Below are 23,983 nucleotides of genomic sequence, written 5' to 3'. Positions count from 1 at the left end.
TATATATATTACCCATTTGGTAAGTAATAAATTATATATGTTTACATTTCATTAGTCATTGTTTTTGCTTGCTTTTCCCACATTTATTGACACTTTTTTTTAAATTGCCAATTCATTGTATTTTGTCTCTTTTCTATTAAGGTTTTTTTTTTCGCATTGATTTAAGGCAACCTTTTGCACATAAGGATTGCAAATTTTAAAGCATTTGTTGCAACACTGATTGACTTTTATTTTCATCTACAGAATTTAAAAAAATGTTTTACATAAAGTGTAACTTAAAAAACAACAACCTTCTTATATGTCCAGAAGACTTTCTTTGTTCCGATAACTAAGCTACTATTTATTTTCTCATCCTTTGAAATGCATTTGTGACCATTATAATGAAAGTCATTTGGGAGAGCTCATTGAGGTTTCTGTACTGAGTACGTTAGCTTCAGCTTTCTAAGTTGGACCTGTATTGGGAGCCCTTGTGGCACAGTGGTTAAAGCACCCAGCTGCGAACCAAAAGGTCAGTGTTTCACACCCACCATCCACTCTGGGGTAGAAAGATGAGGCAATCTTCATCTGTAAAGATACACAACCTTGGAAACCTTGTGGTGCAGTTCCATTCTGTCCTACAGAGTTGCTCTGAGTCAGAATTGACTCGGTGGCAGTGAGTTTTCTGTTGTAAACTATATTACAAAGCATGAGATCTCAGCCATAGTTCCTAAATTACTTGTTCTGTTTTCCTCTTTGAAGATGTTGGCAACAATTACTAGTAAAATAAGTTTTTGCTAAAAGGCAAAGCAGAAAACCATGGTGATAGTTCCAAAGTTCTTAATTTTCTGCAAATAATACAGAATAACTAAGTACAATAATAACTAAAGTACTCACCTTAAGAAAAATTATGTTTATGATTTAGAATATATATTACATATGTCTGCATGTGTATATTTGCATTTTTACTACAGTATAATGAATGGATATGAACATGTTTTAAAGCATTAATATCACTGCAACCACCACACATTATGATAAGCTGAAAATGTCTTCCCTGTAAAGTAGGTTCTTCAAGGTTCTAATTGGTGTATTTTTTGACAACTTGTCTTTCAGAAATTGCTGATGTTGTTAAGTGCTGTATGCTGTACAGTTGCTTCTGACTCATAGTCTATAGGGTTTCGAAGGTGTAAATCTTTGCAGGAACAGAAAACCTTACCTTTCTCTCGCAGCGGTTAGCGGACTTGAACCGTCAACCTTGTGGTTCTCAGTCCAGTGTTTATTCTTCAAAACTGATCAGTATTAATTTTTTATTTGAATCCTGGGAGCTCATTCCCTCCTTCAACTTTGGGGGATAGTTACATCAATTATGCTAATTAAACAATTCAGTGTGAAATTAAACTGTATTTTTACTTTGTTATATGTTTTCTTCTGGGGTCATATTTTTATGTTGCCATGTTTCTTATTTGCATAATTTGAATTCTGATTTTTGTTTTTAAATTCCTGGAAGGTTTTCAAGCTAATTTTTCCCTCAACAGTGTACTCAACAGATATTTGATGCACAGTGTCCACATGAATGCATTTGTTTGATTTATAGGGTTTTTCCAAAGAAATTAAAATACCTAAAACCAAATATGTTGGCTACATCAAGGATTATGAAGGAGCCACTTTAATGGGATGTGAGCTAAATCCACGAATCCCATACACAGAATTTTCTGTCATTATTAAAAAGCAGAAAGAGGTAAGAAGGTGACCCACTCATGTTCTTCTCTCTGGGCCAATCTTAGTTAGAGTGGGTTGCTTTTAATTGGATTCTGAGCGTATGGATCTACTGGTTATCATAATCTTAGTTTGTATGGTTTATCTAGATTTCTTTTAAGTCTGTCTCCTCTTGGTCACATTCCTAGGAGGGTCAGTACCCCCAAACAAAAAACCCAACCCTTTTATTGTCAAGTTGATTCTGTCTCTTGTTAAATGGGGGGACACCTTTCAACTTCACCTTTAAGACCTTTTCATTCTGACCTTAAGCATTCTTCCTATCTCTTTACTTCAAACTATTCTCCAAAGGCCATTACTGAGACTGCAGCAACTTGCTTTGTACTTGTATGTACCGTTATCCAACCTTCTTCCCCCAGCACCCATGCAAATTAAACCATTTTGGTTCATGGTTCAGCTCTTCCTTTGAACTTCCATAGCACTGGTTTGATCTACTTAGTTGAATTTCAGTTATTCACCATCTTATGTAGGTATTTGTCTGAGTATATGTGAATCTTTTTAGATGCCAAGTTCCAGAAATTTATTAAGTGATTTGTTATCTGTTTTGGGGATAAGGAACTGTGGTAGCATAGTGGTTATGAGTTGGACTGGTAACCTCAAGTCAGCAGTTCGAAGCTACCAGCCGTTCCTTGGAAGAACAATGAGGCTTTCTGCTCCCGTAAAGATTTACAGCCTCGGAAACCCTATGTAGAGTCACCATGAGTCAGAACTGACTGGATGGCATGTAACCACCACCACCACTGATTTATGCATATGAACTAAATGAGACACAGTGAAGGAAAATAAAACGCTATAGGTCAGAACCGACTCAATGGCACTTAACAAACAACAAGGCCAAACAAAACAAAACACCAGAGAAGGTCATTTGGGGGAGTCTGTATAACTATGTATTTAACAAGTAAACTTTTAGAAATCCAAGATCATCTCCCTTCCATCCCCCCACCCCCAAGGTCATTGGCATTGAAGAACTAGAAATTTGAGATTGTATCATCACATACCCACTTCATCTGTGTACTGCTGTTAATCATTCTAAGATGCTTTTCTCTATTGGGAAGTAGACTTCTCGACTGTCCCTTAATCCCTTTCCTTAGTTATTTGTCAGGCACTACCAACAATTACTAGACAGAAAGCTATTTATGCAGTGTCTGGTGCATAGTAGGTGCTCACTAAGTACTTCCCTTTTACTTGAGTGCAGCTCAGACTTGTTCTTATATTCTTGGGGAATATAAGGCTTTTAAATCTTTTTAAGTTAAAAAGTAAGAGCTTTTGTTATTTTTTTGATCAAAGATGTCAATCTAAGAGAGAATTACAAACAGGACTCTTGAATAGTTAATAAAAGCACAGGCTGGTTCATTCTCTCTGCGTCGCTCTCTGTCTTTGTTGTTGTCTTTGGAGCTTAATAAGTACCTTTAGATGTTGGAATCTGAATTCCACACTCGAAGTTGCTGGCTGACTTAAGTCATCATGGTATTGTCAGCTGCTCTTTCCTCAGTCATCCTCCCAGCAGCACAGGTTCATCTCTATAGTATGAGGGAGATTCAGACAATTTGTGGAGAAATTACAATTTTCCATGGTATTTTTGAAACCCCCTAGTATAAATCCCCTAGATCAGGATTCCCGTAGCAAATTCACATCATAGGAATCTGTTGGCCTTTCCTAAATATAGAGGAAAGCCATAAGCATTTAAATATTTTAGATGGCTCTTCCTCCCACTGTTTCCTTACCTTTGAGGTGCCTCCTCACTTTCCTCTTCACCTTCCTTCTTTGTCCCCTGACATCTCTTACACACACCACTGAATGGTTAATAGTAGTTTGGAACTGTTACCATAGTTCTTTTGAAAGAGGTCTGAAGTGATCATAGTACAATAATGAATTTGGGTTCATATAATACCTTTCTCCACAAAATTTTAAATATTTTCTCAGTATCATTTATTTAACTCTGAAAACTGCTAGAGAAGAAGGTACAGACGAAAGGTAGAATAGCAAACAACAGCGGACATATATTGAGGATTTCCTAGCTCCTAGTATATGGTGCTGTGCTTAGTAGAGCATGTCTGTTCTATTAGAATTCTGTTTGGCTGGAATGGTATTTAAAAGAAAAATGTAAGGTTGAAAGCACACATCCATTGGCAAGAAAACGTAAACTCCATATGAACAGGGATTTTTGTCATTTTTGTTTGCTCATTAAATTTATCTATAGTGCCTAGAATATGGTACCTGCTCAAGAAATATTTGTTAGTAGAATTTGTTATAATCACCCTATGGGATATTATACAGGAGTGAAAATGAACATCTATAGATACTAGAGCATATTAGAGTATAAAAAGCAGAAGGAATTCTGGTAACACAGTGGTTAAGAGGTGGGCTGCTAACATGAAGGTCAGCAGTTTGAAACTACCAGCCACTCCAAGGGAGAAGGAAGAGACGTTCTGTTTCTATAAAGATTTACAGTCTTGGAAACCCTATACAGGGTTGCTATGAGTTGGAGCCAACTCCACGGCATACAACCATTACCGCTACCACATGAACTCACCAGCCGGTCCTAGGAAACTCTGTACAGGGTTGCTGTAAGTAGGAGTTCACTCAGTGACACTTAACACCCACAAGGGCCACAGATTCTAGAATTCTACCAGTTTTAGTAGATCAGACCAGTAAGTCTGGTCTTACGGTTTTGATTTTTGTTCTCCATTTTTCTAGCACTCTACCCAGGATCTTCTATTCTGATTCCAATAGAGTGGTTGGTATTGGTAGCCAAGCACTTTTGGTTCAGGGGAGTGGAGGCAGTGGTCCATTAATCCTTTGGATGAATTTTCTTGAATCTTTGCTTTTCTTTATTTTTCTTTGCTTTGGATGGGAAGAAACCAATAGTTGTATCTTAAATGGTTGCTGATAACCTTTTAAGACCCACTCACTACTCAACCAAAGTGGGATGTAGAACATTGTCTTTATGGCCTGTGTTATGCCAGTGGACCTAGATGCCTTCTAAAGCTATGGTCTTAAGCCCTCAAGTCTAATGACTCAGTCCCTCAAGGTGTCTGTTATGGCTAAGAAGTTTGCATAACTTTGTCCCATGCACACACTACTAAATACTGTATATATTTGCAACACATGCAGATACATTTGTAGAAGTAACCTCTGTCAAACTTATATATGCTTCAGGGTGTCCGTCCACATGCTATCCCATACCTGTTCAGCTTCAACACATGCCTGTGTATCTACTCATACATTAATGTTTGCTATTATTATTATTTGGAGTCTTGATGTGGTGTTACAGGATGAGCACTGGACTGCAAGGTCAATTTGAACTGCAAGGTTGGTGGTTCTAATCCATCAACCACTCCTTGGAGACCCTATACAGGGTCTCTGTGAGTTGAAACCGACTCAGTGGCACTAAATAACAAGACAACCTTGTGGCACTATAGGATAAATACTGGACTGAGAATCATAAGGTTGTCAATTCAAACCCACTAGCCGCTCCTTGGAAACCATGTACAGGGTCACTAGGAGTCAGAAGCAACTCCACCAGCATTTAACAACAAAAGTATACAAGAGTAGAATAAGAATAGCTTTCTATGTCCATTTTAATGGAAAGAGGAAACTAGTGCAGTTGGACAGGTGGACCAGAGAATGGAAAGTTAAATACTACTTTGTGAATGTGAATTAAAAGGGAAAGGTGAGACCCATAGGGCCTAGCATCATCTGGATGAGTTGGTGGGAAACTGTGTTTTGAACTGGAAGGGCCTGTCCCAGTAATAGGATCAGCATGAACAAAGGCTCAGAGTTCGACATTGTTGTTGTTGTTGTTAAGTGCCATCGAGCCAGGTCCGACCCATAGCGACCCTGTATAGGGTTTCCGAGGGTGTAAATCTTTACGGGAGTAGAAAGCCTCATCTTTCTCCCGCGGAGCGGCTGGTAGTTTCGAACCGCTGACCTTAAGGTTCGCAGCCCGATTCGTAACCACTACGCTACCAGAGTTCAACATAGGTAGATTTTAAACATATAAACAAATTGGACCAAAGCTACTATTTGCAGAAGTGTAGCTATGATATGAACATGAAGAAGTAGGGAAGAGAAGACTTGTGCGGCCTGGGAAGGGGGAATAATCCTTAAATCTTTATCTAGGTGTGAGACTACAAGGGACTAGGTTTGGGGAGCCAAAGAAAGGATGAAGCAAAGTCAATACATTTTTTTTTTTTTCCCTAAGATAAAGTGCTAAGACTTGGTGATATATTAAATATTGGGGAGCCCCCATGTTTTTTGGTTTGGGAGACTGTAAAATGAACAGTAGTAGATCATAGGAATAAGGAGGGGTACATTTGAAGAAAATAAGATGAGGATTTTTTTTCAATCAGAATTATTGATTTGGAGGTTATGATGGGGTGGGGTGTAAATGGAGCCATTTTCTTGGGGGGGTGGTGGTGAAGATAATGAGACTAGAACAGTAGTAAAATCTCTCTTTATTTTAGAGTGATTCTTCCAGGCACACATAGATTAGGAAATTCTCACTCATGTCAGGAGCCTGCACTTTTCAAGGCGCCACATAAAATGTATGGAAGCTACCTGATAGGTCATCACATTTGAGAATCCTTTTGTAAAAAGGAGAAAACCCAAACCATTTCACGTTGCCATTTAGTTCTTCATATGTTCTCTGAGGGTGTCCATTTGAAAAGATTACCATTGAGATTCCTTTTTCAGAAGACTTGGACTTTTAATAAATAAAGGAAGACCATCTGTCTGGGTCTGCACTGCCCAATATGGCAACTGATAGCTGCATGTAGCTACTCAAAACTGAAATGCGCTTTACATGTAAAATACATGCTGGTGTAGAAGACTTACCAGTAATATAAGAATGTAAAATAAACCATAATTTTTTATTGATTACATGTGGCAGTGATAATATTTTAGATATATTGGATTTAAAACAATCTCACCTCGTGATTTCGACATTTATGAAAAATCGGGCTATTAGAACATTTTAAATTGCATGTTTGGCTCCATTATATTTCTGTTGGTCAGCACTGATCTAGATTTACCAGGAACATGCTAATTCCATTGATTTTATGACATTCTTTTGAGGGCTGGGATTATGCATTCATACTGCAGTATTTCCTAATGGTATGTTTGACATCAAACAGTTAGAAATTAGAATTTCTTTGGTTGTTTTCCTTTGTGATTTCAGCGGATGACTGGTTTAATTTCTGTTGTGTTTTTTCTCCACAAATTAATTATTACATGGTTAATTTCAGGATGGGAAATTAATTTTTTTTTTTTTTTTTAAAGAGAAAGCTAGAGTGTCTTGGAAATAGTTACCTCACTATATTAGAACCTATTTTACAAAGTAAAACTTCCCTCACAGTTTATTTTGGTAGGCGCATTTGAGTCCGTTTCAACTTATAGTGACCCTGTATAGGGTTTCTGAACAGCAGCTGGTGGGTTTGAACCTCCAACCTTGCAGTTAGCAGTCCAGAGCTTATCCTGTAGTACCACACTATACACACAGTATATTGTTGCTGTTAAGTGTCATCGAATCGGTTTCAACTCCTGGCCACTCTGTATAGGTTTCTGAGGAGCGGCTGATAAGTTTGAACTGCTGACCTTGGGGTGCAAACTGATCTTTTGGTCCAGTGTTTATCTCACAGCGCCACACCAGGAGTCCAATTTAACTTAATCAGTTTTGTCTACTAACATCACCGGTTGTGCTGCCTTAACACACTCTTTAAAGCTACATATTTAATGTAAATGACACTCAGATGTGGCTCTTGAAAAATTTAAAGCCATTCGCTGACTTTTGGGGTTTGCTGAGATCTGTTCTCTCCACCCAGACACTTCCCAGTCTGAAGGGAATAACAGTAGTTACACAGGATGTGAAGCAGTTCTAGCTTTCCTAGGTATTAATGCTGTGGGGTTGCTTTACTATAGTTCTAGTCGAGCTTGCTCAGAGAAGAGGCCAGAGTAATTGGGTTTTATGCTAAAGATGACAGTAGACTCTGGAGACAGTGTGTTCTTTCAATATTAGCTTTTCTGGATGGCAGGGACCAGTCATTCAGACGATTATTTGAATATCACTAAATGGACTTGGTATAATAGAAGATTTATGTCTTACCCATTAAATAGCATTCATCATTTTCTCTTTTTTTGTTTCATAAAGATTTTATTCTATTAGAGAAATTATTCCTCTAGTTGACTGGAGCTGCAGCTACAGACTGCTTTCTTTAAACAGATTTTCTTCTTCTGCTTTCAGATAATTAAAAAGTTAATAGAAAGAAAACAAGCCCAGATTCGAAAAGTCTACCCTGGACTTTCATGCTTTAAAGATGGAGTTCGACAGATTCCTATAGAAAGTATTCCTGGAATTAGTATGTATTAGACCTTCTTTTAAAAGCTAATATTGTGGAAACACCATGAGTTGTGTTTGAAACACTTTATTGTTTTGTGTGTCATAGTTTGTTTTTATTTTATTGTTTAAGAAGGTTGCAAAAGCTTTCCTTTTTTGTTAAATCTGTCTCTGCTGTACCTCTCAATTAAAACAAACCAAATGACCCCTTGTTAGAGCTATGAACCTACACCATTTGTTGTTGTCATTAAGTGTTGGTCAGTAAATTCCGACTCACAGCTAGTCTGTATAGGGTTTCCTAGGAGCAGCTGGTGGGTTTGAACTGCTGACCTTGTGGCTTGCAATCTAGTGCTGATCCTGTAGTGCCACACCAGGAGTCCAATTTGTAGAGAACCGATAATTTTAGCACAGTGCTAGGCACTGCTCTTGAAGGAGAGAGAATTCTACTTTCATAAACGAAAAAAATTGAGTCTTAGAAAAGTGAAGTAACATGACCTTAACTGGCAAATAGCCAGTAACTAGTTTGAAAAAGGAGTTCTGACCCTCCTTCAGCTATCTTGCTGTCTCAGTGCCATCATGGTTGCAACTTTCATAGTTCTGTACTTGGCTAAATTAGTTTCCCAGAACTTAAAAAAAAAAAAAGATTGCTTCCAAGTGAGATTTAAAAATCTTGCTTTTTAAAACAAAAGTTCTCTGATAATATAATAAGGGTCCCTGGTAGCACATTGGTGAAGAACTCAGTTGCTAACTGAAAGAAAAGGTAGTGGTTTTAACCACCAGCTACTCTGCAGGAAAAAAGGCCTGAAAATCTGCTCTTGTAAAGTTTTCTTAAAAAGTTACTGCCACTGAGGCGACTCCTACTCAGAGTGGCCCTTTAGAACCCAGTAGTGCTGCATCATAGGCTTTTCAGGGCTGTTGTCTTTATAGAAGCAGACTGCCACATCTTCCTCCCACAGAGCAGCTAGTGGGTTTGAACTGCTGACCTTTCAGTTAACAGATGAGCACTTAAACCCACTGTTACTCCATCCTGTAGAGTCGCTATGAGTTGGAATTCACTCAGCAGCAGACGGCAATGACAATATTATAGCAGATTTCCCAAGGCTTCATAATTATATTTGTTGTTGTTAAGTGCCATTGAGTCAATTCTGACTCATAGTAACCCTGTATAGGGTTTCCAAGGTGGAAACAGAGTCTTCTCTCTCTTCCATGGAGTAGCTGGTACACTCAAACTGTGGACAGCTCCCATGAGTATATTGTTGTTGTTGTTAAGTGCCATCTAGTCAGTTCTGAGTCACAGAGACCTTGTACAGAGTTTTCAAGGAGCAGCTGGTGAGTTTGAACTGCTACCCTTGTGATTCAAACTGACCTTTCAGTCTAGTGCACAGCGCCACACCAGGACTGGGTTAAACCATACACAGTAGCTTTTTGTAGATCAAAAATGGTTGAATATCAACAATTCCGTACAATTCGAATCCAGGTTCTTCTACTATAATGAAGATTAAAAATACAAAGCAAAATCAAATAAACTAAAAATTTCCAGGGCGGGGGGAAGACATTATATGGGCAAGATATATATTACTGTTAGACCCAGAAATTTTTATTTCTCCATTGTGCTACAGGATAATGCACTGGACCACAGGGTCAGTTTGAACTGCTTCCAAAAGCCCTTGAAAATCTTATGAAGCAGTTTGGCTCTGTACACATGGCTCAAAATGGATCAGAATCAACTTGATAGTAACTATCTATTACAGTGTCTGCTTAAGCGAATGCTTACTTGTACCCAGCATTCTTGTTATATTACATGTATCAACTAATTAAAAAAGGGATAACATTGCCTAATTTTTAAGAATTCTATTTTTTATTGAGAAACTTGAGACCCAAGAGTATAATAATTCACCCAGGTTAAGATAGCTTTTAAGGGGAGTGCAGACAATAAAATCCAGGTCGATCTGACTCCAGACTGTGTCTTGTTTCTGCTACACTAAGCCATCTTCTATTACAAACAGTGTCTTAGCCAAGTAAAATATAGACCAGGACAGAATTTCTTGTAACCTGGCATAGCATCTTAACTCTTTTATACACAGTGATTAACAAAAGTCACTGTTGAAAAATACATTTGCAAATATACAGTTGAAAAATACACATAGCTACAGTACTGGAAATACACTTTCTTTTTTAAATGCTGTCTTCTGACAGATTGAAGTTCCTCTTAACACTAACATATAGGGTAGTAATGTCAGTGTTGGAAATGTTTTCTATTGTTAACTGTAAGGAAGTAACTGGAGTCAATTTTAACCCTTTCACAGAAGTAGACTTATATTGAGGCATATCTGTAATTCATTGCATTTTGGATAAGTATTTACTATGCTATTCTCTTAACCAAAAGCAGTTCTCATTTAGTGTTTAATTTTGTTGACATATAGGAGAGACAGGCTGGAAACCAAGTGGAAAAGAAAAAAGGTAAGTATGATGAGCGAGAAGATATTAATGCAATCAATTTTCCCCTCCCAGCAACTTTCAGAAAAAGGGCAAACCAATCTATTGTAATCTCCATTTCAACACTTGTGGGGTAGCAGTTTCTATGAAAATCTCTAGAATGGCTCCAGTTTTAGGTTTTTGTAAGAATGAGGTATATAGGATTCAGTTTGCAGGAGGGTGAAAAGCTAATGGTTATTTACTTTTATTTCAAGTAAAGAGCCCAAAGACCCTGATCAGCTTTACAGCACACTCAAGAGCATCCTCCAACAAGTGAAGGTGGGTATTTTCTTTTCATTCACCTCATGTAAATGTTTTGAAATAATTTTCCACATGGAATTTCCATATTAGATAGCCTCCTTTTTTCTTTACCCAAGAGCCATCAAAGCGCTTGGCCCTTCATGGAACCCGTGAAGAGAACAGAAGCTCCGGGATATTATGAAGTTATAAGGTTCCCCATGGGTAATGCCATTAACATTTTCTAAGTATAGATTTAAACCTCTCTGGATGGTGGTGTGGGGGACAAATGGTCGCCAAGGTTGGCTTGTACTCTTCTGTTGTAGGGTAGAATGTCTTTTAGGGCCACAAATACTCAACAACACTAGATACAGAAAGCCCCAGGTGGGACACTGCAGACAGCACTAGATATGAAAGCTGACTGACTCTTTGGATATAATCTTGTATATAGTCTGTTTGATTGTAGGTAGAAACACAACAGGTGTCCTCTTGATATAGTTTGAGGGTTTTGTTTGTTTGTTTATTTTCCTTTTAAGAATTTTTCAAGGGGATAGAAAATGTATTAGGTTTAAGCTGCTTGACTGCTGAACTTTCATTGGGAAAAATTCTGGTCAGCACAATTCTTGATTTTTCTGACCTCTGGATGGATATTGTTAGTGCCACTATATATGTACATAAACTCGTATTTTAAGCCTGGACTCACATCTAAAGACCAAACGAAAAAGCAAAACAAAACATATCTTCAAAAATGTAGAATATCAGAATTTGCCTCTGTGTCTGTGTAGTTTTTAAATTAGGGATTCATTCAATCGAGACTCCCCAAATCAAACCAATTTGACGTTATGCTAGCTGAAAGACAACTGACAGAAAGATTTTCTTTTGGACCAATTAAGTGGCCGTTCTGTAGGGAGAGCTTGAGTTTTTGGATTCTTTTCGACCTCTAATCTATTCCAGGTGTGCTAAAAACCATAGAAATGCTAAAATGTGAAAGGAAGAAAGAGATTTATTAGTATCCTGGTAACAAAGTTACTTTCAAGTAACTTTAATTTTCACATGAACATTTTATATAGACAGAATAATGATTTCAATAGTCTATAGTCATTAAAACGGACATGCAGCCTTATGATTTCCTCTCCCTCGCCCTGCCTTGCTGCTGTGGATTTCAGTGCAAATAAAACCAAAGGAATGGTTGACTCAGCCTAGAATCTTGATTGAGAGATTAATTTAGTGTAAACCATGTTTTCCACTGTGTGAATGATATACTAAGCCCTCTGTGTCCATTTCCAACTTTAAGTTAACGTTTGCATGTCTGTCCTCTGGGCCACCTCAGCTTCATTTGGGAAGTTTTTATGGGAAGCTGTATGGGTTTGGGGAGAGTAATTCCCATTCATCCATGTCCACATGGATCTGGTCTATTGGAGCCTACTCACAACCTGCTTTTTCGAAGTTTTTTGGTTCCACCTGAAGGGCAGGAGTTTCTTCATATAACACCCGTATGTATAGCTGGGTAGATCCCAAGAGATATGTGTTGTACAGTGAACATTAAAACAGTTGTTGTTGAGTGCCGTTGAGTCACTTCCGATCCATAGTGACCCTTTATAGGGTTTCCAAGGAGCAGCTGGTGAGTTTGAACCACCTAACTTGCGGTTCAAACAACTTTGCAGTCTGATGCATTAGCCCACAGCACCACACCAGGACTCCATTTAAACAGTAAATGGTGCTTATTAGTGGAAAAGTATATCTCTTTCTTAGGATGACTTTAGGAACTAAGCAAATGTGTATTCTTGCCATGTCTTTGAGGAAAGGACTGAGTAATCAATGGCATACTATTGTCGATTATTGTCTTCTTGACTTTTTCTCAAATCATATCTTTTTTTCCCCCTATATCTTTTTTTTTAGGTTTTTATTGTAGGTTGAGTGAAAGTTTACAGGGCAGATCATCAGTTGTACATTCAACAAATCATACATCTTGTTTCTTTACAATGATTATAATCCCCTCCGTGTACCATCAGTTAGCAGTATTTCTTACTATTCACTTTAGCTCTTTTAAAAGAAAACAAACAAACAAACAAAAAACTACAACACTCAGGGCACATTTCTAAAGGGCACATTCTGCAAGTCTGCCTCCTGGCCACCAGCTCTTAGTCCCTCTCTTCCTCAGCCGCTCCCTCTCTCCATGTCCCCATCTCTGGTGTCGCTGCTTCTCTGGATAAGGCCCCACATTCTGCTTGTCCTCCTCTCCCTTGATCGTCATAGGGTCCTAAGATTAACTTCTGGACTGTAAGATTAACCATTCCCCTGTTTTTGTTTACAAACCTTCTACCTTTACAATTGTGACAGTTGCAGTTAGTCATGATGACAATTATTCACTATTGAATCATAAGAATCTTATCCTCATCTCTTTTGATGAGCTCCATCTAGACAAGATGTAAACTATTCAGTGGGGACTCGTAAACTATACTCTCTCTTGAAACCTTGTAAGCCAGTCACTTTGTGCCTTTTTTAAATTAACCCCTCATTTTAGGTTAGCCAGTGTCTAAGTTGCCCATATCTATCTACCCTGTTTACAGAGGGGCTAGCATTGATACTTGATGTGAAGACTCCTTTCCTCTCTGTTGGTATTTAGAGTTAATACCTTCATGAATATAGGTCAGGTTCATCAAATTGTAGAATTGTAGCAATTTACCCTTGTTTCTTTTATCAAAAAAAATTTTTTTTTTTTTTGTAATCTTCCTCTAGTCGAGTTCTGATTATCAAGCCATTGAGGTTGGGTCAAACGGGTACTGTCTGCAAGTTTAGGTGTTCTTGTGCATCTCCCCTTACTTCATATCAGCCAGATGCTTCACTCTCAGCTCTAGCCATGTTTGGCTATATCCTTGTCCATGAGCTCAAGTGTCCCAATGTCTCACCACACTATGGACCAACCAGCCCTTCCTCTTCTCTCTCTCATCTCCAGGTCAGTGGGATTCAGTGGACTGTGATTTAACTCAGCCCATTGTTTCATTGCTGCCTTTCTCACTCTTCACTTACCATTAGACTAGTGTGGTCGCCAGCAAGCTTACATGTGCCTGTTCATGTGTTCCCTTTGAGTTTCAGTCTTAGAGGGGAGTTTGTCCTGAAGGAACTTGATTGCTTGCCTTGATGGCTTCCTGGTGAAGAGCTTGTTTATTGTTGTAGTAGCCAGTCATGTAGTAGCTGACATATTTGTTTTGGGTTTTTCCTGATGATCTTTCTTTAAAGATGTATCTTCTGTCATTCTAGCTGTTCCAGGCTGGTCTGCTTGTCCTTGCTAGTGTGAATGTCCCACCTTATAAGGTTCTGGATGGGACTCAGGATTCCACCTCAAGTTCTATATTCTGCAAAGGCTTTGCAAGAGGCCTATTTCACTGCGCAAGTTCTAGAACCTCTTTTAGGTATTCCAATCAGTTATAGGCTGAAGACAGGCTTACAAGTTTTCTGTTATCATGGTCCCCAACATTCCTGCGGCCTTAATACTTAAATGGGTGTGTATTTTGATATTTTTTATGTTTTGTGATTGCCTCCAGGTAGATGGGATCAGGAGATGGGCCTCCCTTTTCACTTTTTTTCCTGAAAAATTTTAAGATGCCACTGTTGGTCGTTGTGATGTAACTCAGGATTTAATTTTTGCCTGTTTCCTTTTTAGTCTTCCTGTCTCCCTCCACAATCTCCCTTCAGGCCCTTTTCCTAGTGATAAACAGTTCAGGGCCAGCTGTGGCTGTTTTGTACTTCCGTTTGGTTTTAAGTGGAAACTGTCACTTTAAATTTCTAGGAGATCTGTGCGCATGCGTAGTAGAACCCTCCAGGGGTGGGGGTGGGGTTTCCACTAGCTCAGCTACCGCCTCTAATCACCAGAACGGAGGTGTGTAGCAGTGAGAGGCCAGTGAACAGATTTTTTAAAAAAAGAATGTCCGAACCTTTATCTCTGTGGTTCTGTCAGGCGTCCGTGGCTGTTCTAATCCTTCCCTGGCTCAGTCTCACCCAAGATGGCGGCTCCAGAAGCAGCTGAGCATCTTGAAATAGAAAGCACTGGATTTCTTGCTTCTGCTACAAATTCCCCTAACTGTAAGCCTTCCAACCTTCTAAATATTGCTTTATATGTGATTCAGAGTTCTGGTACCATTCCCTGTGTCTGCTTGGTCCGGTATTCTGTGTTGTTGCTGAACGGAGCTCCTCACTCCACATCTACCCGATCCGCCATCTTGTTTGTTGTCTTCTTCCCCCAATATCTTTAAAAACTCTTCTTTTTCCCATGTGGATGGGATCGGACTTGTTTTTCTTAGTTGCATACTGGACAGTAGTATCATTTTAATGAGTAAGCAGAGTAGTCTAACATGAACATGTTATCTGACCATGCTTGGAAGTCACTGTTATCCCATTCATTCAGAATTCCCACGTTTGGGTGGTTGTTGTTAAGTTCCTTTGAGTCAGTTCCAACTCATAGTGACTCTGTATAGGGTTTACAAGGAGCAGCTAGTGGGCTTGAACCACAAACCTTGTGGTTGTTGTTCAGTGTCACAGAGTCTGTTCCAATTCATAGTGAACTTGTATAGTTTCTAAAGAGTAGCTGTTGAGTTTGAACTGCCGACCTTGTGGTTCAAACTGATCTTGAGGTCTAGTGCTTATCCTGTAGTGTCACACCAGGTGTGATAGGATAAGCACTAAATAGAATAATTTAGTGGTATCTGTAAATTTCATGTCACCATTGTTTAGTCAAAGAACTCTGGTAGCAAAGTGGGCTATGAGTTGGGTTGCTAACCACTAGGTCAGCAGTTCAAATCTACCAGTCACTCTGCAGGAGACAGTTGAGGCTTTCTGCTCTCATAAAGATTTGCAGGCTTGGAAACCCTATGCAGGGTTGCTGAGTTGGCACCCCATGGCAAACAACGACCACCACCGTTACCACCAATGTTTAGTCACCTCCTTTTTAAACTCATGCTATTTGATCAATTGAAAGAATCAAGAAGTCTAAAGAAAGAAAAATGTATCTATAGTTTTAAAATACAAAGGAAATATGCAGACTTGGTTGTAATTGTCTAAACACCTCTAAAATTTTTGTTCTGTTCCTTCTACACATTAGTTACCCTCATTTCTTTCCTCCCTTCCTCCACTCTCTCCCACTCCTTAAAGTTTGAAAAGCTTTTGAGAAAACTTCATGTTGAATTTCTTCTTACTTTTTTTTTTTTCTTTCTGTCTTTGCTGCTGAATCAGTTTATGTTGGGCAACATATCAGGAACATCAACATCTGATTTTACCTGTGTTGTTGTTTTCAAGTGCTGTTGAGTTGGTTCCAATTCATCGTTACCCTGTATTGGGTTTCCAAGGAGTGAGTGGTGGGTTTGAGCTACCAACCCTACAGTTCCCAGTGTAGTGCTTATCCTACAGCACACACCAGGACTCCTGGAGAAGCATGATTACTCTGCTCTTTCTTCCTTAAATGAGAAAGGCACCTTGACCTGTTCAGTCATACTTGGGTAAGACACTTAGTAGGAAGTTTATTGAGTCTCTTTGGTGCAGTGTTTAATCACTTAGCTGCTAAAAGAAAGGCTAGTAGTTGGAACACACTAGCTGTTCCATGGGAGAAAGATGGGACTGTCTGCTTCTCTAAAGATGATTGTTATTAAGTACTGTCAATTTGGTTCTGATTCATAGAGACCCTATATGGGGTTTCCAAGGAGTGACTGGTGGGTTTGAACCACCAACCTTGTGGCTAGCATTCCAGTGCTGCTTCTACAGCACCACACCAGGACTCCCTGTGAAGATTACAGGAAAACCCTTGTAAGCCCTGTGGGACAGTTCCAGTCTGTCCTATAAGGTTGCTAGGAGTCCAAATCGACTTGATGGCAACAGGGAAAGTGTTACTGAGCCCTTGTATATCTTAATCCTTGGAAATTTTTCTCTGTCAGCAAACTGTTTCAATTAGGCAAGAAAGAAAAACTTAAAATTTAATCCAAAGATGTGATGACGTAGCAAGGTAGCCTTAGTCAAGAGTCTAAAGATGGAAGCAGATATTTTCTATTTTTCTTTGCTGTCTTGTGTTGGATTTGGGATGCTGATGCAAATAAACCTCTCCCCATTTTGGTATATTGCACACTAATGGGCTTATTTTATTAAATGATCCAATATATTGGTCTTAGATTTTCTGTCATTCCAGAGAATTTGAAGATTGAGTGAGAATTTGGAATACTGATAGAATTGGTTCTTTAGCCCTTTGGACTGATTTTTTCATGTGTAATTAAAACAAATATAATTTTTAAAGATAGATTCAGACTCAGAGAAAACCAGAAACTCCTAGATAAACTGTATGTTAGTATCTCCTCATCAAGATGCAATTCTTTAAATTGGTCTTGAGAACTAGGCTTGAAGAAGCCACAGTATTCTCATGATGGTGATGATGATGAAGTTCTATTTAGATGAAGTACTGTTTTGACTTATAAAATATTGCAATTTAAAGCAAGTAAATATATTGGAAAATATTCTTTTTACAGTCTTTCAAGGCTTACTTACTTTAAAAATCAAGTAGGGCTCATTTTTAATTTTTCCTTAATAAGGTCATTCTTTTTTTTGTTGTTGTTGGGGTCTTCCTGTTTTTCGTTGATAATAAGGTCATTCTTATTTCATTGATAGAGTATGAAACAAAATTAATTTGAACCATTTTCGTATGCAAGATGATTGGTATATTTGCTTGCTTTTGTATTTATGACCAGTTTTCATTTTAGTTATATACACACCAAACAATTGTTAATTTAGTGAAATTAAGTGTGGTTGTTTTAAGTAATAAAATGATTCAATACACATGTCTCACCTACTCTGCTGCATCTAGATAGAGCCTCTTCTGTTTAATTCCAAATGAGTAGTTTACAGTAGCTAGTTCATCAGACTTGTTGCTGTGAATTTATTTAGTCTCCTTATGATGACTAGTGGATGGGTCCAGAAGACTAACAATGATCCTGGCACAGTGGGATAATGCGCTTGACTGCAAAGTAGGTTTGAACCGCAAAGTTGGTAGTTCAAGCTTACTTAGTCACTCCTCAGAAACCCTATACAGGGTCACTATGAGTCAGAACCGACTCAACACTTAAGAACAACAACAACACTGTTAAAATGACTTTGATTTTACACAGAAGCTCCTCACAAATGGATGAACATAAAATTTAAGAACTGTTTTCCTTGATCATGTGAATTTCTCTTAAGCCAAGGAATTGAGATGAGAAAAATATAATCAAATCAATGGCATAGATTTCTTCCTAAGTCATCATTCAACTAGCATTTAAAAAGGATCAAAGATTGCTAATATATTTTTTTCCTGTACAGATCTGAAAACCATGAGTGAACGCCTCAAGAATAGGTACTACGTGTCTAAGAAATTATTCATGGCAGACTTACAGCGAGTCTTTACCAATTGCAAAGAGTACAATCCCCCCGAGAGTGAATACTACAAATGTGCCAATATCCTGGAGAAATTCTTCTTCAGTAAAATTAAGGAAGCTGGATTAATTGACAAGTGATTTTTTTTTCCCTCTGCTTCTTAGAAACTCATCAAGCAGTGTGCCTAAAGCAAAAGTGGTTTAGTTCTACCAAGAATTGGACATTTAATGTTTTGGAGTAAATGTAATCATTAGCACTTTTGAAAAACAAACAAAAAAACCTCCTCTTAGATTTTCAGTTATGTATTTAAATTGAAGTAATAGAACCTTTTTATTTTATGGAAAAGATTTTAATCTGTTTACTACTATTAATGTAAATTTTTCTATGGCATGTCCATTAACTGAATATTCAATAATAGATCATCAGGGGTTTCTTCAAAATCTGTGTCTGAGGAAATTGCACATAGTACCAAAATTTGGGGGAATCCAGAAAAGTTTTCAGACAGTGAATGTTTTCATTTTTTCTTTTTTCTCATGGAGTGTGAGAATTTATTTTTGTTGTTTCCTGAAGGACTTTAAAGAATATATACGTGATTAAAAACAAACAAACAAAACCCGAAAAAGGTGAAGTATGTGATGTTTGAAGTCTCACTGTAGACATTTTATATGTATTTTTTTAAAAAACACTCAGCTAGATGAGGTGCTTTGAGCAGTTCTGAAAAAATGCAGTTGTAAAAAAAGCAACTGCTTTGATTCCTAAGGAAGAAATTCTAAAAATGCAAACTTTTTATATAAGCATCTGGTTTTTAAAAAATTCTGTTTACCTAAAACAAACTTTTGAGTGCATAACCACTATTTAAAAAATTATTTTCTCTACACAAATGTGTAATGTTATATTTGACTTCACTTATGCAGGACATAAGTTCCAAAAGGGTCATAAAGGTGTAACACTGAAAACCCTTGAGATTGAATCCACATGCTTTCTTTATAAAAGTATTTGTTATCTCTAGATATAAAATCAGGTGAATCCTAGTTCTAATAAAGACTGCCCCCCCTTTTTTATGATATATACAACTGCAGTGATAATATATATATATGCACAGTTTTCCCATTACATCTCTACATTGTATTCATTGTCTTAGATAAATGCCCACCAAGGTTTGTTCTCAGTATTTTAATACCCACACTGGTAGACAGGACCAGGTCTTTCCCACTAAAATCCATCATATAAACTTTATTACTCTGCCTTGGGATTCCAGGTTAGTGCTTGGATTTATTTTCTAATTACACTACGTAGAAAAGTGAGACATTTGCCATCTCAACTCTGGAAGATCCAACTAGGGAAAAACATAAATGGAGGCCATCTCGATGGTCTTGACACTAATTTTTATGATGCAAATTTATAAATGGATTTTTGTAAAAAACTAGCTTTTAAAAGTGTATTTAACTTGGTGTTTTATATATCAGCATAAATAAAACAATCATTTCAGTCACTATAAATAATTGCCGGAGATAATGTGCAAGAAGGAAAAAAAAACACAAAACAAAAATTGCAGTTGACAGTTAAAAGTTGAAAGTGTGGTGTTAGCTATGTAAGAGATACTCAGAATGCGCAACTGAAAAATGCCTCCATTTGCTTTTTAAAGTAGAACAAACCACCTTGTGTGGCATCTAGATTTCTAATGAAGAGTTATGATACAGTTTGGATTCAGTATCTTGGCCTGGTTTTAAAGTACTCTCTGTACCAGATCTGCCAAAGCATCTGTCCAGCTTCGTATCCTGTGAAAGTTTGTTATTTTCTGGGTAGACATTCTTAATAGAGTATTGTCTTTAAAATCAGATTGTCTCTTCTATATTGAAAGCATTTTTATGTTTTCTAATTTAAAAATTAATATTTTCTTATAGATATTGTGCAATAAAGCTGAAGTAGGATGTGTGGTTTTTGCAAATGCTTTAACAGCTGATAAAATTTTACATTTGTAAAATTAATATATTGTACTGGTACAAAATAGTTTTAAATTATATTTAAAAAAAAGTTTCCAATGTGGTGGTGTGTTTTTTTCTTTTATGCAGATTGGAGTTAAAGGTATTTTTTGGTTGATGACTCTCAGTTGTATTCTTAATCCTTAGCTATAAGCATTTTCTTGGAGCCGTCTTAGAATTGTTATGCTTTTGAGAGATTTTCAAAAGAAGAAACATGTACTATATCTCTGTAATTATCTACTGCATCTTTGTCTACTGTCACTCATTTTAAACAAAACAAAACTCTCTCCCCAAACAACTGTTACTGGTTTTAAAATCAAAACGTGAACTTTTAGTCTGCCCTCTCCTTTCAATTTTCTATTTGCATTTGTGAAGGAGATGAATGAGGAGAGAAAGACAGATAAAATACATGTGATTTTTACATAATTCCCATATTAGTTTAGAATGTTACTCAAAATGCTATCTTTAAGAAAAAGTAGTTTATCCTTTTGGGGTTTGAAAGAAACCGATAAGAAAAAGCATCCCTCTTTTCTACTGAATATGAACCAACTGAGAAGTCAAAAGAATAAGGCATTTGATGGTTAAAATATTACCATTCTTACTGATAAAGTAGATATTTGAAAATATGGCTTATTTCTATGAAAAAAACGGGCCTTCAAAATTAGCTTCATACTGGGGAAATTTATCAAGTTAAGCACTTGATAATTGCTAGATGTCAGTACTGTTTTAAGTATTTTACATGTTTTGGCTCATTTAATTCTTACAGTAATGCAATGAAAATACTGAAATATGCTGAGGATAATAATCAACATAAATCAGAACCTCCCAGCTTTCATTTTTGTCACTCTGGCTTAATATCACTTCCACATACAGCACTTCTTCTGACCCTAACTAACCATTGGAGCTAGGTCAGCTCTCACTAACAACACAGTCCTTCAGACTGCTAAAGCAGCTCAAGACTTCAGATGCCAGCTGCAAGCCCAGGAGTCCTCAGGACTTCTCTTACTTCTGAGCTGCTGGCTACAAATTTGTGGTTTGTGCATGACCCCTTCAGAATGCCAACCATAAGCTTGGGGAGAGGGCAGTCTCTTACACCTCTGTCCAACTGGCTCCCACTACCCTCTTGAATTCATTAATTCACTGCAACACCTCACAGAACTCACAGAAATTGCTGTACTTATGGTTGCAGCTTTGTTATGAAGGATACAGGCTCAGGGTCATCATAGAGAAGGGAGACATAGGGCGAAGCATGGGAGCATTCCCAGCACAGAGCTTCTGTGTCTCTGCAGACACATCATCATCTTAAGAGCACATGTCTGTCAGATGAGCTTTTATAGAGGATTTTTGCCGTGTCATCATGAGATGGGTTATTATAAGATAATATCACAAGGTGGGACCCTCTGGCTTGGCCAGCCCCTACCCAAGGTACCTACTGGAACAACCTGCTAGTTGGGTGTGGTCAGGAATTCCCATTGAAGATATTTAATCATAAGGATATCCTAATATTTTTGAGGTTATCCCCCTAGAAAAGAAGGGCAAAGACCATATTCTTTGGGTAATGTCAATGTAAACGCCACAGATACAGAAAGGCAATTTTTCCAAGAATTCAAATCCAGGTATTTTGGACCCAGAGTGAAATACTTTACAATACCACCTTCATATCTAAAGACTCATTGTCCTAATTTGTTGCAACATGAAATATCTGCACATTAAGTCTACAACCATAGTTTCTATTGCTTTCACTTTCTTTGTTATTCAACTAAGAATTCTTGCCTTATTGCATATTTTTTAAAAAATCAACTTTTTATTATGAAAAATTCCAAACACACATACCTGAGAGCAGGTGGGAATCCATGTGTGTGTGTGTGTATTTTGCCCTTCTGATGTTCTCTAAAGCCAACATTAACCCCTAATTAGTGAATACCAAATTCCTCCTCCTAGGTAAATACACAGTTAGGTGACTGTGCACCTCTGGTCACATTTTCTTTACAGTATACTAATGCATATCAAGTTCTAAAATTTAAGAATCAACCTTTAACATTTTATTAACACAAAAGAAAACCTTACTCTGGTGGCACTGCAGGATGCTTGATGGGCAGTGTCCTATGGTGAAACCTTTCAACCTTAGTTGCCTCACGACTACCAAGGGAAGCTACTCTGTGGGAGAGGAGGACTTTGACAAGGGTGCCAGGTCCACATCTGTCTGTTCTACCTCAATAGCCTAGCTCTTGCAATTTGTTGATAGTATCATTGAGTTTCCCTTGCTGTTGTTAAGTGCCATCAAGTCAGTTCTGACCCATAGTGATCATGGATAGGGTTTCCGAGGAGCAGCTGGTGGGCTTGAACCACCAACCTTGCAGTTCAAATGGCTTTGCAATCTGGCACATTAACCCACAGCACCACACCAGGACTCCTTATTGCACATTTATTCAGCGTCTCCTCTTTGTAAAATGAGAAGAATACAAAGATGAGTTTGTCTGCTTTTAAGATTAGAGTCTGTTGGAGAAGAAATGTAAACTATGGACAAAGAAGCGTCTGTGAAAGCACAGAAGAGAGTTAATGTCAGCCTGGGGTAAAGATGGATGAGGAATTGTGGGGGTTCAGTTGGAAAGGGTCAAGAAACAGTTTTCCAAGGAGTCTGGGCTTTAAAAGCCCTAGAGAACTACTGAAATTAAACAATTTATATTGGTACAAAACGATGAAAGTTGCTATTATAGTCTCATTAGAAAAGCAGAGATTAAACAAGTAATTACAAGTGTGAAGAGTTAAATTGAAGAGGTACAACTTGCAACAGTGGCACCACGATGTCTCCCATAAACAACAAACCAAAAATCAAATCCATGTCAATGAATTGATTCTGATTGATAGGAACCCAGACTAGAACTGTCCCATACAGTTTCCAAGGCTATAAATCTTTATGAGAGCAGACTACCATGTCTTTCTCCCATGGAGTGATTAGTGGATTTGAACTGCCAACCTTTTGGCTCGTAACTGAGTGCTTATCCTCTGTGCTATACCAGGACGCCTTCCCATAAGCGTCCATGATAAATAAAAATGATGCTTGCTAAGCAAATGTAGCTTCAAGATAAGTAGCTACTACCAACTTTCCCACCGCCACCCCCACTTACCCTGTTGTTGTTGTTGTTATGTGCCATGGAGTCGGTTCCGACTCATAGCGACCCTATACAGGATTTCCGAGGCTGTAAATCTTTACAGGAGCAGAAAGCCTTGTCTTTCTCCTGTGGAACAGCTGGTAGTTTCGAACTGCTGACCCTGAGATTCACAGCCCGATTCATAACCACTCTGCTACCAGAGCTCCTTCCACTTGCCCTGATTACCATTAAAAAGAAAAACAAATTCACCACCCTAGCCCTGTCTATGGGCACATTTTGGAGCATATACTAACACTAGTATAGTGCTTCTTGTGTGTGCCATTGAGTCAATTCTAACTCACAGTAACCAGGTATGATGTAGTAGAACTGCACTTTAGGTTTTCCTAGGGTGATATTTATGGGAACAGATTGTCAGGTTTGTTTTTTATTTTATTTTGTTTCTGCTATAGAACAGCTGATGTTCAAACCACCTTTTGGTTAGCAGCTGGCTGTTTACCCATTGCACCACCTGGACTCCTTAGTATAGTGCTATGTGACTTTAAAAAGCCCTTCAACCTGGTTAAAGGGTATTGGGGAAAGCTGCTCAGAGGAAGTGACCTACAAGTTGGGTGCTGGAGGAAGAAGAGGCATTTACTAAGACAAAATTTAGAGGAAGCAAAGTGCAGGCTGTGCAATATTAGAGGCAGTAAAAAAACGGAGATCTC

General features: G+C 38.0%; 1 protein-coding gene across 1 annotated transcript in view; it reads left to right on the top strand.

Annotated features, from left to right (window-relative positions):
• Nucleotides 1-20,226, top strand: part of KAT2B (K(lysine) acetyltransferase 2B) — a 161,924-nt gene extending 141,698 nt beyond the window's left edge. Inside the window, exons 13-18 of the mRNA XM_006851636.1 lie at nucleotides 1,574-1,717; nucleotides 7,994-8,108; nucleotides 10,510-10,546; nucleotides 10,777-10,840; nucleotides 10,939-11,023; nucleotides 18,131-20,226. Of these exons, the coding sequence (XP_006851698.1) occupies nucleotides 1,574-1,717; nucleotides 7,994-8,108; nucleotides 10,510-10,546; nucleotides 10,777-10,840; nucleotides 10,939-11,023; nucleotides 18,131-18,324 (639 nt within the window). The 3' untranslated portion in view covers nucleotides 18,325-20,226. The remainder of the gene's footprint in view (nucleotides 1-1,573; nucleotides 1,718-7,993; nucleotides 8,109-10,509; nucleotides 10,547-10,776; nucleotides 10,841-10,938; nucleotides 11,024-18,130) is intronic.
• The last annotated feature ends 3,757 nt before the right edge of the window (nucleotides 20,227-23,983 follow it).

Source organism: Chrysochloris asiatica, unplaced genomic scaffold (genome assembly GCF_000296735.1).
Source record: "Chrysochloris asiatica unplaced genomic scaffold, ChrAsi1.0 scaffold00030, whole genome shotgun sequence".
Taxonomy (NCBI): Eukaryota; Metazoa; Chordata; class Mammalia; order Afrosoricida; family Chrysochloridae; genus Chrysochloris; species Chrysochloris asiatica.
Note: the sequence above shows the minus strand (reverse complement) of the source record. Positions and strands in the feature narration are given on the sequence as shown.